Source organism: Hevea brasiliensis, unplaced genomic scaffold (assembly GCF_030052815.1).
Source record: "Hevea brasiliensis isolate MT/VB/25A 57/8 unplaced genomic scaffold, ASM3005281v1 Scaf619, whole genome shotgun sequence".
In the NCBI taxonomy this organism is placed as follows: Eukaryota; Viridiplantae; Streptophyta; class Magnoliopsida; order Malpighiales; family Euphorbiaceae; genus Hevea; species Hevea brasiliensis.
In genome coordinates, this window is record NW_026615161.1 from 7,673 (window position 1) to 22,182 (window position 14,510).

At 36.5% G+C, this 14,510-nt stretch overlaps 1 protein-coding gene across 1 annotated transcript; it reads right to left on the reverse strand.

Moving 5' to 3' along the window:
- Positions 1–237: 237 nt before the first annotated feature.
- Positions 238–4,834, reverse strand: LOC110647183 (beta-1,3-galactosyltransferase 7). Its single transcript, XM_021800899.2, has 12 exons — positions 4,706–4,834; positions 4,483–4,585; positions 4,246–4,342; positions 4,093–4,151; positions 3,806–4,005; positions 3,649–3,712; positions 2,265–2,337; positions 2,059–2,179; positions 1,882–1,969; positions 1,650–1,775; positions 1,155–1,264; positions 238–967 (listed from the first exon to the last, which is right to left on the reverse strand). The coding sequence occupies exons 2-12, from the start codon at positions 4,572–4,574 to the stop codon at positions 819–821; spliced, it is 1,179 nt and encodes a 392-aa protein (XP_021656591.1). The 5' UTR covers positions 4,575–4,585; positions 4,706–4,834; the 3' UTR covers positions 238–818.
- Between the last annotated feature and the right edge of the window lie 9,676 nt (positions 4,835–14,510).

Below are 14,510 nucleotides of genomic sequence, written 5' to 3' on the forward strand. Positions count from 1 at the left end.
CTGAAATTTTACTAATTTTTATGAAAACACTTAACCTCATGTGATATTTACCCACCAATAGTATAATAACTAATAACTTTAATTACAAATTAATTATGGTTGGCAGTCCTATACCAAAAGTGAAGCTCATAAATCGCTGGAAATATAAGGCTTCATTTGATCACCTTGGTTCTTTTTTTCCTTCCTTTCTTTTTTTATGGCTATTGTAAAATACAATGGCACTATAACAGAAGGCAATAAACAAATGGAGCTTCAATTTGCACAAATAGATTATGAAACTTGCAGCACGGCCATCTATTTTCTAGTAAACTACGTATTGTATTGCTAATTTGAAGGATCTACAACCAGTTACATCTGGCTAAACAAATTCTAATCAAATCAGATTCTTTTTTTTTTTTACCTAGTATTTTTTTTTTCCTTGGGGAGGGAAGGGGAGGGGAAACAGAATGAAAGAGCTATTCAGCTACCATGTAAACGTATAATGATTTGTATACATACTTCTGTATTGTATCCTTCCACACTCTATAAATTATCGAGTAAGGTGTGTTGAATACACTCTTCTACAAACCATGTCTGTGCAACAACTAGCATCTTGAAAGAAAAGCTCCCGTGTAAAACACTGCACAAGATCTTCCTCCAAACTCTTGCAAAGCATCTCCAACAAACAAAAGAAGCAATAAATTTGGAAAACTGTATAGTATTTACCACGCTGTGCTTTCTCTAACTGAACCCTCAACTGCCTCACACCATTTTGTAGACCATGATAATAAATACATAACTCATCTTCATTTGCCCAAGTAACATCATCCAACTTTAATCTAGAAGAGAGCACTCCATACAGCTCCATCACCTTCACCACATCTTCCATGAACAAATTTGATCTTCTCCACTGATTTGCATATTCCACTGCAGCTCCAGTCAAAAGATGCAATGCATACATTACCTGCCTGTGCCTTCCACTCACAATCTGCAAAAGCAGCAATAAATACAAGTTAAAAATACATACAGAAAATTTAGGGAGAGGGGAAAGGCAAAAAGAAGAGGAACTCAACAAAAAAAGAAAATATACTGAACAGATGAAGTTTAAATGATTATTAAAATCTCAACAATAGACTTATTCCACAACGCCCCCGCCCCTCCCCTCAAAACAGTACCTGGTGGAGTTCCACAGCACATGTTGCGTTCGTCAATGTGCTCAACCTCAAGACCAATAAACCATGATCCAAGTGACACATCTTCATTAGCATACTTGTGCAATATGGGCCTGCATTAGCAATAAATGAACACAGAACTTTAACAGTTGCTTTTGGAAGAATAAATTTTATGTGCAAATACCAAAAAGTGTTGCATCTAGTACCCTTTCGGGTTTCTGCACTAGATGGACCTAAAAACCAATCTGTTTCAGCCATATTCATCAAATATGATCTTTAGAGGTACTTTTTTCGCCATGGCCAAAACAAAAGACCATTTGGAAATTGATGTTTGAAAGTATTTGATGTCAGAAAAGGTACACAAAACATTTTAGCCCAGTATAAATCCCCAAATCACAGTATCCATTCATTCAAAATGGAGCCAAGACTGTATATATGGTAGCTCAGAAGGCAGCAAATTAGGCCTGTTTAGTTCCACAAAAGAATAGCTATCCTTACTGGTTGATTGAGATATATGTGGCGAGATCCTTTGAGATTGCATATATCTGTCCAGTTGCATGTCGGAAATATTTGTTCCCTTCCTCTCCAAATTTCCAATACTCTGGTTCATGATATTTGACATTCCTGAAGAATTGACAAAAAATTCAAAAGAAACATGCATCACAACTTTGAAGGACAAAGCTAAAGAGCATTTATACTCTCATCAATATAAGAGGTCCAAGAGGATTACTTTTGAGCAAGAACAGGCCCAGACTTCATACAGCCAATGTACACCCTGGGTTTTGAACGATGCCGTGCTAAAGTAGCAGCTAGCATGCCTACAGAAACAAGCGTAAAAATCATCTTCAGCAAAATGAAACTGTTTCAACAACATGATGTTATAAAGGTGCTAAGAGACAATGTCTACCTAGATTAACATGGACATCATCATCCACCTTGACATAGAATTCAGCATCCCACTTAGCAACTGCAGTGGAGAAGAAAATTTTTGTTTTTGCAGACAATTCATGGTATCCTTCAACATGCTCCTACAAAATAGTAAAATAATGTGACCAAAATAATCACCCAAGGTCTTAGCAAATATATACAAACATATCGCGTCAAAATTCTTACCAGCCTAAGGAAATCCTTATGCTGATGATCTTCTGAATCAATGGCTCTATCTAAAATGCTGTTGGATGTCGCACTGAAACAATGAATACTCATATCATTAAGGTCAGTTCCCAAATCAACACAACAGAGAAATTTTATGTTAGAATAGCTTTGTACAAAGTCATATCAGCAGAGGGATTATTGTTTTTGTCAATATAGGCCTCTGACATTGGCCGATTTTCTTGATTAGCCATCTCTTCAGGGCGAAAAAGATTATACTGGGTAAAGCAGCAGCTTTTATTCAGTGCAAGTGTTCTTTCCATTTCTTCTTGTTCAAACATTGCAATGAATGAGAATGTGAACGCTAATGGATGTTTTATAGACCAGTATCATGAGGTATAGCAAATGCTCCTACTTACAGATTTGCAGATTCTGCAGAATAATGATGACAGATTCACCAAAGAGTTCATACCACTTGCAATAAATGAAAATCAAGGCAGTTTCAACCTATATCTAAGAAGAAAATCAGTTGATCTTAAACTTACATTCTACATCTACAACTAAGGGATAGTAGTACTAGTACATAGCAAGTAGCATACACTTTCAAATAATTGTTAAATTTTATCCTTTAAAATATTTTATGCTAGCATGAGTTTATTTAATTAGTTACTGAGGTTGGACAAGAAGCATGAGTCCAACCAAAATATGCAACTATTGGAACACAAAGGAAGATACTACATGAAGAACTATTAAAACATAGAAAGCAAAGGATTATACTATATATCTTGGGACACACACATTCACTAGAAGCAAATACAATAGTGTAAAATGTTGCACAGGTCATAGTTAGTTAACAGAAGAACATCATTCTATAAATAGGCCTTTGAAAAAGCAAATATGTTAGTTCCCTATAGATTTGCAGGAGATTCCAAGTGAATACAACACGAATAAAATTAACTATTTGCTTTAGTAATGCAGTCTTGTCCATTAAAGACAGCCGATGTTGTAAATGAAGTAGTGTTTGTATAGGTTTAGAGTGAGATTGCCTTTTCTGATGGCATATGAATCAGTTCATTCTGGCATTGATGAGAGAGCTTCTCCCAATTTGCTTCAAGAGCAGGTAGAATTCATGAAAGCTAAAATATCAAGGACAAAAGAAATAATCTACTGCGAAAGTGCAAGTTTTTTGTACAGATTTAGAGTCAGATGCTCTTTAGTAATAGCACATGCATTCATTCATATTGACACTCAGACTGACATTAAAATTAACTGACCTAGATGCAACAAAAGAGCAATAAATTTATTTCTAAGAGAAATACAATTGTCTACACCTACGGCATACTAAAGCCTTTCCTACCAACACAAAATGAATGCTTAGAGGATTCAAAGAATAAGAAAGATTCACCTATGGCCAATCATGAAGCGAATAACAATCCCCTTCTCACGCTCCAATTGAAGAAGCTTCTCTCCTAATCAAACAAGAAAAACCAGTTGAACCTTTATAACATGACCAGTCGTAGAACACCTAAAAGAAAACAAAGTTTTCAAAATCACAAAAAAACCTTGAGGCATCCAAGTCTCTCTGACAGAATCACGCCTCTTTCTACTGCTAAAAGCTGTATTAATCCCAATAACCATGAAAACTTTCTGCCGGGGTGGGCCATCATGAGACAAGGCAGCGGAGCCATCCAAGCTCATTTCCTGAGAACTCCTAGATGCTGCTAACTGCATTTGAACCATTGCAATTGACTTGTCTAGCGATCTGGCAGAACTCCAAGAAATGGACAAAGGTGAACCAAGATGTCAACCAACATAGAAATAATAAAATCCAGAGCTATTATGAACTCACTGAATTGCTTCATGGGTTTTCAAGACTTCGCCCATTACATTTTTATCATGTGAAAGTATCTAAAAACAAAAAGACAAAGATATGAAATTTCAGAACCTAAAAATTTAATAGAGCAAATAAAACACATTTGATGATTTGCGAGATGACACAAACCTTCTGAGCTGTGGAATCTTCGGAGACAACTTGCAACTCTTGTTCTTGACGACCCTGCGCTATGAGCTGACCGTTGGACTCAGGTGCATCCCACGCCCTGCAAAAACGCGATCCAAGTTCACAATCAAAGCAACTTAACTCGAACGGCAAAAAGGATAGAATAAGAAAGAAGGAAGCACAACCCTTAATCCATGAAAAAGCACCCAAAAAAAAAAACAGAGATTGAGAAAGAGGAACCTGTTAGAGAAGATAATTCCAAGAGCAAAACAAAAGACACAGAGGATCGGGATCCATTTGACAGAGATTTTGGCAGACCCTCGATTCTTCATTACTGCAAATTCTACGGAGAGAAAGAGAAGAAGAGAGGAAAGGGTGTTGTTGAGGCAGCTGGAGATGGAATTCAAGTTTATATATGAGGAGGAACAGGTCTTATAAAAATAAAAATTTTAGATCAAATTACGCGCGTTGAGCAGTCAAAGGTTAGGCCTATCAAGGTGCGATTTCGTGTCGTTTTTGGGCACGGCGTGGATGTCTCGCAACTCGAATCACGTTGAAGCCTCCTCTCGGAGTCAGTCCCGCCACAACTCGTGTTGGCTTTTATACATGAAGGAACAAAGTCAATGGCCAAAGGCTAATCACTTGGATTGACGGTTTCACCCGACCCGTTTTCTTACTTGTTTCTTCTTTTGGGTAACATGTGGCAGAAAATGTTGCACTGACTCAAATATTGTTAATTGCAATTGATTCAATTTCCGCGTCTGGGGACTATTTGTATTTTTTTTAAATTAATATTTAATCTTATATTTTAATAAAATTAAATACTTAATTATTTTTATTTAAAATATATTGTTTAGCTCTTTATTTTTTAGTTTATTTTAAAGTAAATTTTTTTAACTCAATTTTTTCGTTTAATATAATTTAAATAATATAATTATTTAATCCTTTTAATTTTAAATATATTAATTATTTAGTATTTATCAATAACTATTCTATCTATTTTAATTAATTTGATTAAAAAAATAATGAAAATGATTAAATGATTCACAAACTAAAAATAGAGAAATTAAATATTATATTTTTTAAATAAATTCATTAAATAATTATTCCCATTAAAATATAATAGTTAAATAATAATTTTTCATTTTCTTCTCTTTCGATTTAAAAATAAATTCTATGTTACGTATATGACATATTGATTAAAAATTATAATTTTAAAATAATTATAAGAATGAATAAACTATAAGTTAATCACTAAAATTTATTAAGAATGTAATAACCTGAAAATTTAAAATATGGATTTTATATTTTTTTATAGCATTTAAATATTATTTTAATACTTATTATGTTATTTTAATATATTTTATAAGATTATTATAAAGTTTTAGATTTAATCTTTTGGATTATTGAATTTAGATTATAGTTTTATGTTTTAACATTTTTTTTAATTTTAGTATAATTACTAATATTATGATTAATAATATTATTATGTTTAATTATTTATTAAGTAAGGGTTTATTTTAAATATTAATAATAATTAAATATTATTTTAAATGGAAATTTAATAAAGTTATTTTAATAAAATATTATATATTTTAAAAGTTAAAAATATTATATTATAATTATATATATATAAAATAAAAGAAATGAAAAATTGATGGAAGTGATGTTGGTTTGGGCAGCGTGAAATGCAAAATTAAAAAAAAGAAAAAATGAAATGGGAATTTTGAAACAGACTCATGCAACCATCCCTCACCCGTACGCAACTCTCTCTTTCACCCACTCCTTCTCTCCCTTTCTTTGTTTTTCTAGCCAGCAAAGGACATCATTGCCTATGATGAAGACCGGTGAGTCTCCAGCATGCTTCGGCGAGCCTCAACGGCAGCAGGCAAGGCGGCAAAGGGCTGCTATGGAGGCTAGTTTCAAAGAGAGAGGGAGGTGGACACATGTGCGAGGCCGCCACTTTCAAGCTTCATTCCGACGTCATCTGGTGGTTATTTCCGACGAGGCTGGGCCCGTTTAACTCCTGGCACAAACAAGCTTCAAGACCCAACTAACCTCGCCTCCAATGGTGGCCGGAGGGAGAAGATCCGATGAGGGAAAGTTGGAAGAAAAGCATATGGGTTTCGAGCTTTTCGGCCATTTTCCCGGTGATCCGACCATTGGATCAAAAATCCGAGACCACCGATGGACTCAAGACAGCGAAATCTTTAAAATAGGACCGGTTCCGCTCCAATCAGACACCTTTTGAAAAAGGCGATAATCAGACGGTCCATAACATTTAGTGAGATTTTCGAACTTTTTCGATTTTTAAAATTAAAAATAATTTTATGATAATTAATAACAAAATTTGAAATTAATTTAGGTCCAATTGAATCGAGGATAGCTCACCAGCACCGGGATCGCATTTTCAGTCAGATCCAGCTGTCTGATGGCCCGTCTCAGAATGTGGTCAATATTATAGTTAATCCTAGCATTTACAGATGTTCTGGAAACGTTCTAGGTATCAGAATTGACATAGGTAAGCCCGAACTCCAAGTTGCTCATTTCCGGCTAATACCGATTTAGAATAAAAATTCATAAAATATTCGTGGGTGATTATAAAATTATAATTCTTTTTGCAATAGTCTTATAAACCTATTAAGGACCGTGAGAAAAAATTTTAGAATTTTTAGAGCTTGTTTGAGTGGATTGTTACAAAACGTCAATTATAGGGACTAAAATGTAAGTTTTCAAGTTTATGACTATTGTTTGATTTGGAGGGCTCAGGAGAGACCATATGATGTTGATGAGATTTTGTTGTGGAAATTGAGATTTATAAGTGTTATTTAAATCTTTTTACAGGTTGGGTAGGTCTTAAGTATAAGAAAAATTCTACTAAATTTTCGGCATAAATTAGGGTGTGTTGCCTCTTTAAAATTATTTTTATTTGAATTAGCACTAATAAATTCATAATAAAATTATGTAGGTGATAAGGGTCAACCATCTTCCTACACCCAACTTCTACAGTAATCTCTGGTGTACAGTGAATAAAATATTAATTTTAATTATAATTTCAATATTATTATATGTTTTAACATGCTCATGCATCACTTATAAATATGTATCTATGTAGTTAGATCCTAGGCTCATCTTATATTGCATTCTTAATGGATAAAGTGCCATGGATGTTGTTTATGGTAATTTGGAGCAGTGTGCGTGCATTGGTGTGCGTGTGGTATGTGGTATTGATTATGGATAGGACAGGTAGACACGGCTTGAGAGATACTCGTTGGTACTCAGTCCTCTTATGGATAAGTCGAGGTAAGCACGGCTCGAGAGACACTCGCTAGGCCCCACATTTGGTTCATTAAGCGAAAGTCCAGCTTGAGAGACACTCGCTAACTGAGGTTGGATTAAGAGAGCTGTATAGGGGATCAGCTCCCGTATATGTACAGTTTGAATATTATTGAGTGCGTGTGTGCTCCAAATTACCTTTTTGCTGTTATGATGTGACTTGTATGGATATGTATGATGGTGTTGCATTTCACTGTTAGGAGGCATTAGTTTTAAATAGCTATATAAATTGTACTTAAAATTGGTATTTTACTCTCTGAGTCGAACGCTCACTTCTGTTCACCCTATTTTTTTTCCAGGCTACAGAAGGAGACCTTTTTCAGAATAACCTGCTTCTTTTCTCGCATGTTATCGATAATTACTTAATTGTATTATTATTTTCTAAATTTGTAATTTAGAACTCTGTATGTACTAGCAGTAGTATTGATCTTGTCAGGGACTGTGTGAATTTAAGTTTTTGTATTACTAAATGAAAATTTTTATGATTTTTAAATAGTTTGTGAATGATACAACGGGGTTGAGCTGGGCTTCCCTAATTTTAATTTCTGATAATTATTCAGTTAAGTTGGTCCGAAATAAAATTATAATAGTTAATTTAAATTATTTTATATGCATGTTGGGCCTAAATTGTGGGCTTGGTCATGGATTTGGGAATAGTAAGGCTTACTACCGGCCTCGAGGGCTTTATGCCGGCCCAGGTTCTAGTGCAGGTCCGACCCATAAGTTGAGTCATGACAAGAGTGGTATCAGAGCTTAGGCTTTAGATTCATGGGAAATAATGTACTTGGGAGTATAAAAAGAAGTATTGCTAGGAAGTCACATGCGGAGTACAAGATTTTGTCTCGTCTTCTTCTGTAATTCTTTGCTTTTAGATTCTGCGTTATTCCTCGGTTAATATAAGAGTGCTTCAGTTTAGTACCTCAGTTTTGTGAAGTACATGGTGATGTGAAATAGATTTAACAGATGTGTTGAGGTCTGCCATGGAAATACGTACTCCAAGAAATACTATGTTTCTGTCAGTATGGGTTTTAAGTGTCGTGCCTATATGGTGCTTTCATAAGGACATAAAGGTAATTTTTGGCAATATAGTTGCTTCAGATGGGAGCGAGGGTACCACTGCTAGTAGTCATCAATGGATAGCCTCGTCAAAGTAAGTGTATAGTATTAGTGAGTTCAAAAGAGATAAGAGATTTGGAAAATCTGGTATGTGGGATGTACCATAGTAACTATACAATGTTCTCGATATTTGTGCTGTAAGTTGTAGATTACAGTACCGATATGAGATTATTGTGTAGAGCTGTGTGCTTTCCCGTGGTGCTTATGGCGAGGATGTTTGCAATAGTCTCTGTTTTGGTGCAGTTATGCCAGAATAGAGTTCTATTTCTGCAAAATAGTTAAAACTCCTAGTTTGTGGTTTAAAACCTTTGAGCTAGAATGTAACACCCCTATTTGTATAGCCTGGTATATTTCACTATTCCAATGACCGGTGTCGGTCCGGATAATTAAGGGGATTAGAACCACACTTAAGACAACTAGATAAGCCCTAAACACAAATAATTAGTAATTGTCAAATGGTTAAGTATAAATAAGAAAAACAGAACATAAGAAGTTAAATGAGCCAAGAGTTACAGCGATGGGTGACCTTCTCGGGAAGGATTGCGAAATCAATTTAAACTCAAATTTCGAACTATAAAATGTGACGCGGTGTTCCTTAGGACTATTGCGAACATAGTGGAAAAGAAAAAATTACAAAAAAAGAAATGTTAAGCTAGTCAAATAATTAAGTCAGAGATCTGGAAGAAATATTGAATTATTTGCAAACCGGGTTAAACCGACGAGGGGCAATTTGGTCAATTGACCCCGAGAGCTGACTCCTGACCTAACTGTATAATAAAATCATAGAAAAAAAAATTTGAGATCAATAATTAAATTAATGAACTAAAGAAAAATAAATAAAAAGAAAAAAGAAAAAGAAAAAGTTGATAAAGTTTATTACATCATGCATGACATCATGCATGATGCAATAAATTTAATAATTAAAAAAATTGAAAATTTAGGATAATGATTTAAAATACATAAAAGAAAAGAAAATAAAATAAAATCCCTATTTTTCCTTCTCCTTTGCCGTCCCTCCCTTTCTCTCTCATCTCTCTCATTTCTTTCATCTTCCTCCATTGAAGCTCATTTAAAAGCTTCTTAAATCCCAAAATTTAGCCATAAAATTTATAAATTTCTTACCTAAAACTTATAATTGGGGCTTGTTAAGAAGATTGAAAAGAGAAAATTTGAAGAAAACTTGAGGAATCAAGAAGTTAGAAAGCTCCATTTGAGGAAAACTCTCTTTCTTAACTTTAATTGAATTATAAGTATAGAATTAAGATTAAAGTAGTTAGAATTACATGAAAACATGAAAAATTATACTTATCTAGAGTCCTATAAAATTCAGCCTGTCACGACCCAACCTATGGGCCGGACCGGCACTAGGACCTGGGCCAGCCTAAAGCCCCCGAGGCCCGTAGTAAGCCTAACTGTTCATTAACCCAACTCAAAGGCCCATTTGGGCCCAATATCAAGAAATCAACCAGACAGAGTCCAGCCATAAAATGGACCTTTCAACGGGGAGTTTTTTACTCACCCGACCTGTAAACACGTTATATCATCAATTGGGGAGCTCAGCTCACCCTCCACATACTCATAACATCATAAAAATAAATGGGAGCTCAGCTCCCTCATCCAATCCATCAAACATGCATAGCATATTAAGTTTACAGGTCCAAAATAATAATTTAGTTTACAGACCCAAATCAAATAAACATTTCTAACACATGCAGAAATTCTAAGATTTAACAAGTTTATACAAACATTAATAATCGACCTGCGAGGGAGAAAGCAGGTTAACCTTAAAAATATCCTCTTGTGGCCTGGAAAAATATTGAACAGGAGTGAGCGTTCGACTCAGAGAGTAAAATATCAATTTTAACCATAATCTCTATAACTATCTAAAACTAATGCACCCTGTAGAGTGAAATGCAACATCAACAACATTTTCACATCATAACATCAAAAAGGTAATTTGGAGCACTCACGCACCCTGTAACATCAATCATAATATATGGGAGCTGATCCCTATCTGACCCTCTTAAATCCAACCTGGTGCCAGTGAAGAACTCAAGCCGGACTTTCGCTTAATAAACCAAATCGGGGGTCCCAGCGAAGAACTCAAGCCGTGACTACCCCCCGAAGGATTAGGTCCCAGCGAAGAACTCAAGCCGTGACTACTCGTCCTGTCCATAGTCCACACCACATCACACGCACGCCAACGCACGCACACTGCTCCAAATTACCACAACAACATCCATGGCACGTTAACAGTTATGAATGCAACATAAATCGTGCCTAGAGTTTAACTACATAAATATGCATATAAGTGATGCATGGGCATGCTTGAACATATAATAATATCGAAATTACAATTAAAATTAATATTTTACTCACAGACTTGACGATGGTCACTGAGGCGGCTGGGCGGAGGAAGAAGGCTGTCCCGGCTCACCTTTGCCGATTCCGACTTCGGGGACGCACTCGGGACGTCTGACAATGGGGGGCTAGCCAAAACCTCGGTCCAATTCGGAGACTTTTCCGAGAATGTTGTTCGGCCGAAAATTCACGCATCCAGGACAACCGCCGAATTCCGCGAATTAAGGATACCTACACGTAGCCCAATAATAATATATAAAAATCGTGGTGTTACATTCTTCCCCTTAAAAAAATTCGTCATAGAATTTTACACAAGGTAGAATAAAGTACATGATTACACATTGAATAGATAAGGGTACTTGCTACGCATGTCCCGTTCTGACTCCCAGGTGCACTCTTCCACTGACTGGCTCCTCCACAAAACCTTAACCATAGGAATCTGTTTTGATCTTAGCTGTCTCACTTGGTAGTCCACTATGGCTACTGGCTGCTCCTCAAAGGTCAAGTTCTCTTTTAGCTCTATTACATCCGGTTGTAGTATATGAGAAGAATCAAATGTATTTTCGAGCATGGAGATGTGAAACACGGATGAACGTGAGAAAGGTTGGGTGGTAGCTCCAACCGGTAGGCAACTGCTACAACTCTATCCGTAACCTCAAAAGGTCCAATATAGCGAGGTGCCAACTTGCCCTTCTTTCCAAATCTCATGACTCCCTTCATTGGAGAAACCTTCAGGAATACATAGTCGCCATCGCAAACTCCACATCCCTCCGTCTGGGTGCATAACTCTTACGCCATCGAAAATTGTTTTGACTGCTCGATTAAAGGAACTACCTCAAGTGTATCTTGCACTAGGTCTACATCATGCACCTTCGCTTCCCATTTCCATCCAACACAGAGGAGAGACCTACACTTCCTTCCATATAGTGCCTCATAGGGTGCCATCCCTATGCTGGAATGGTAACTGTTGTTGTAGGCAAACTCTACCAAAGCTAGCTGATCATCCCATTGACCTCCAAAATCTAAAACACTCATGCGAAGCATGTCTTCCAGTGTTTGGATTGTCCTTTCGGACTGTCCGTCTGTCTGAGGGTGGAAGGCCGCATCGAAGTTCAACCAGTGTGCCAAGTGCCTCTGTAACTTTCTCCAAAACCGAAGTGAACTGGGGCCCTCTGTCAGATATTATGGAAGCAGGAACTCCATGCAATCTGACTATTTCTCGAATATAAAGCCGGGCGTACTGTGCCACAGAATATGTGGTCTTCACAGGCAAGAAATGAGCTGATTTAGTTAGGCGGTCTACAATTACCCATATCGAATCATATCCTCGTGTGGTACGGGGTAACCTAGTCACAAAATCCATAATAATCATCTATAACTTCCATTCTGGGATAGGGAGCTCTTGCAGCTTCCCTGACGGCCTCTAGTGTTCAAACTTCACCTTATGACAAGTTAAGCACTTGGACACAAAGTCTGCTATGTCTCTCTTCATGCCATTTCACCAATAGCTATCTTTCACATCATGGTACATTTTGGTGGAACACAGGTGGACATTATGCAGTTGTATAGTGTGCCTCTCGCATGATTTCATTCTGAGGTTGTCCACATTGGGCACACATATCCTAGAACCTTGCACTAGGGCGCCATCATTGGCAAATCCAAACTCACCACCTTCACCTTCTTTGTACTCTTTCTATGATCTTCATTAATTGTTGGTCTCTGCTGGGAAACTCTAACTCTATCTCGCAAGTCTGGCCTCACTGAAAAATGAGCCAACAAGACCCCCTCATCTGAAAGATCTAGGATTAAACCTTGATCCATCAACTCATGTACTTCTGAATCAACGGTCTCTTCTCTGCTGAAATGTGCGCCAAATCGCGTAAGATTTTCTCGCAAAGCATCTGCTACTACATTGGCCTTCCTGTGGTGGTACCGATGGTGCAATCATAGTCTTCTAGAAGCTCCATCCATCTCCTCTGTCTCAAGTTTAAATCCCTCTGTTGGAAGATGTACTTCAAACTCTTATAGTCGGTGTATATCTCGCACACTTCACCATACAGGTAGTGTCTCCAGATTTTTAGTGCAAAGACTACAACTGCCATTTCCAAATCATGGGTGGAATAGTTCTGCTCATGCCTCTTCAGCTGCCTTGAAGCATAAGCCACTACTTTTCCATTCCGCATCAAAACACACCCTAGGCCAACTCTGAAGGCGTCATAGTACATGGTGTATCCTTCATCGCTCATAGGTAGTGTTAACACAGGGGCAGTGGTTAGACACTCCTTATCCTCATCATTATAACTGACTCTATCGAGCTCTCTTCCTGTCCTTTGCATCTTATCCACTTCCCTTTTCCTATTTTTGGTATTGTTGGTATCTTTTCAACCTGCTGTACTTATTCCTTAATTTTAGTCCTATCTCATCCTTACACATTTTCCTTCAAAGATGTCTATCCCATCATCAACTTTAACTTTCTTTTTATTTCTTAGTCTTATCTTGATTACTAGTTCCATTACTTCGGGGATTCTAACCTTACGATTTTCTCCTACCAGCACATTCTTCACCTTTTGTAACACTTATAATTAACCATAGAAAATTCGTTTTTGTAACCCCTTTCCTAACTTAACTATCAGAACATTATCATTCCCTACCAGCCTTAGTAGGAAATTGCTCATCCTGGATGGATAGGAGCTCCAGAAACTATAAGTTCCATCTGAACTAACACGGCTGTGGGAAATGTGTGTCATGCCTTAATTCTAAATAAGATACTTCACGTGTTTATTCTCCTTAATATAATCACATATACTGCCCACAACTTTCCAAACTTCAACCTCAAATTACCCATTAGCAATAATTTCATCTATTGAAACTCATCCACAATTAGTATTTCCTCCAGCTCATAGTTTAAAACAGTTGCAAGCCTTAGTAGCTAACTCAATTTAACTCCTGTCATTACTCTGTTCATCCTTTCATACTTAATACTAGGTATGCACTTACTGTCATTCTCATATCAGGAAATTATGTATGAATTTGTGCCTACCAAACTCTCAATAACTAGGTCTCCTTGACTCAGTTTCTGTTCCTTATATAACCTTCTAGAACCAAAAGCACAAGCTAAACTTGAAAAGAAAGAAAATATCCTCTTATATTTAACTACACCCGATTGTCATATTATAACGTTTCACCTAAGTTTCTTGGTCTTTCTCTCCAAATTTCATCATCTCCTAGCACAATTATGCTCTACCTATAAGGTATCATCTGCATGAACCCTTTACCGTACCATTTTCCTTCTTGACATAATATTTTATAATTTATTAACTTTACTTATACTCGACCTATGATTCATATCTATCATCGTTTTTATTGTGCCCTTAACTTTTGTTGATTCCTGAAAGATTTCTCTCACTAATAAATTCTTCCAACACTAATTCCACCCTTATCTAGGGTCATTAATT

Excerpts from the sequence above, each read along its gene's own strand:
- LOC110647183 (XM_021800899.2), bottom strand. The coding sequence starts at position 4,574 with ATGAAGAATCGAGGGTCTGCCAAAATCTCTGTCAAATGGATCCCGATC. Across the intron at positions 2,338-3,648 it reads CGCTTCATGATTGGCCATAG|TGCGACATCCAACAGCATTT; the intron begins GTGAATCTTTCT and ends TCATTGTTTCAG. Across the intron at positions 1,776-1,881 it reads GGGCCTGTTCTTGCTCAAAA|GAATGTCAAATATCATGAAC; the intron begins GTAATCCTCTTG and ends TCAATTCTTCAG.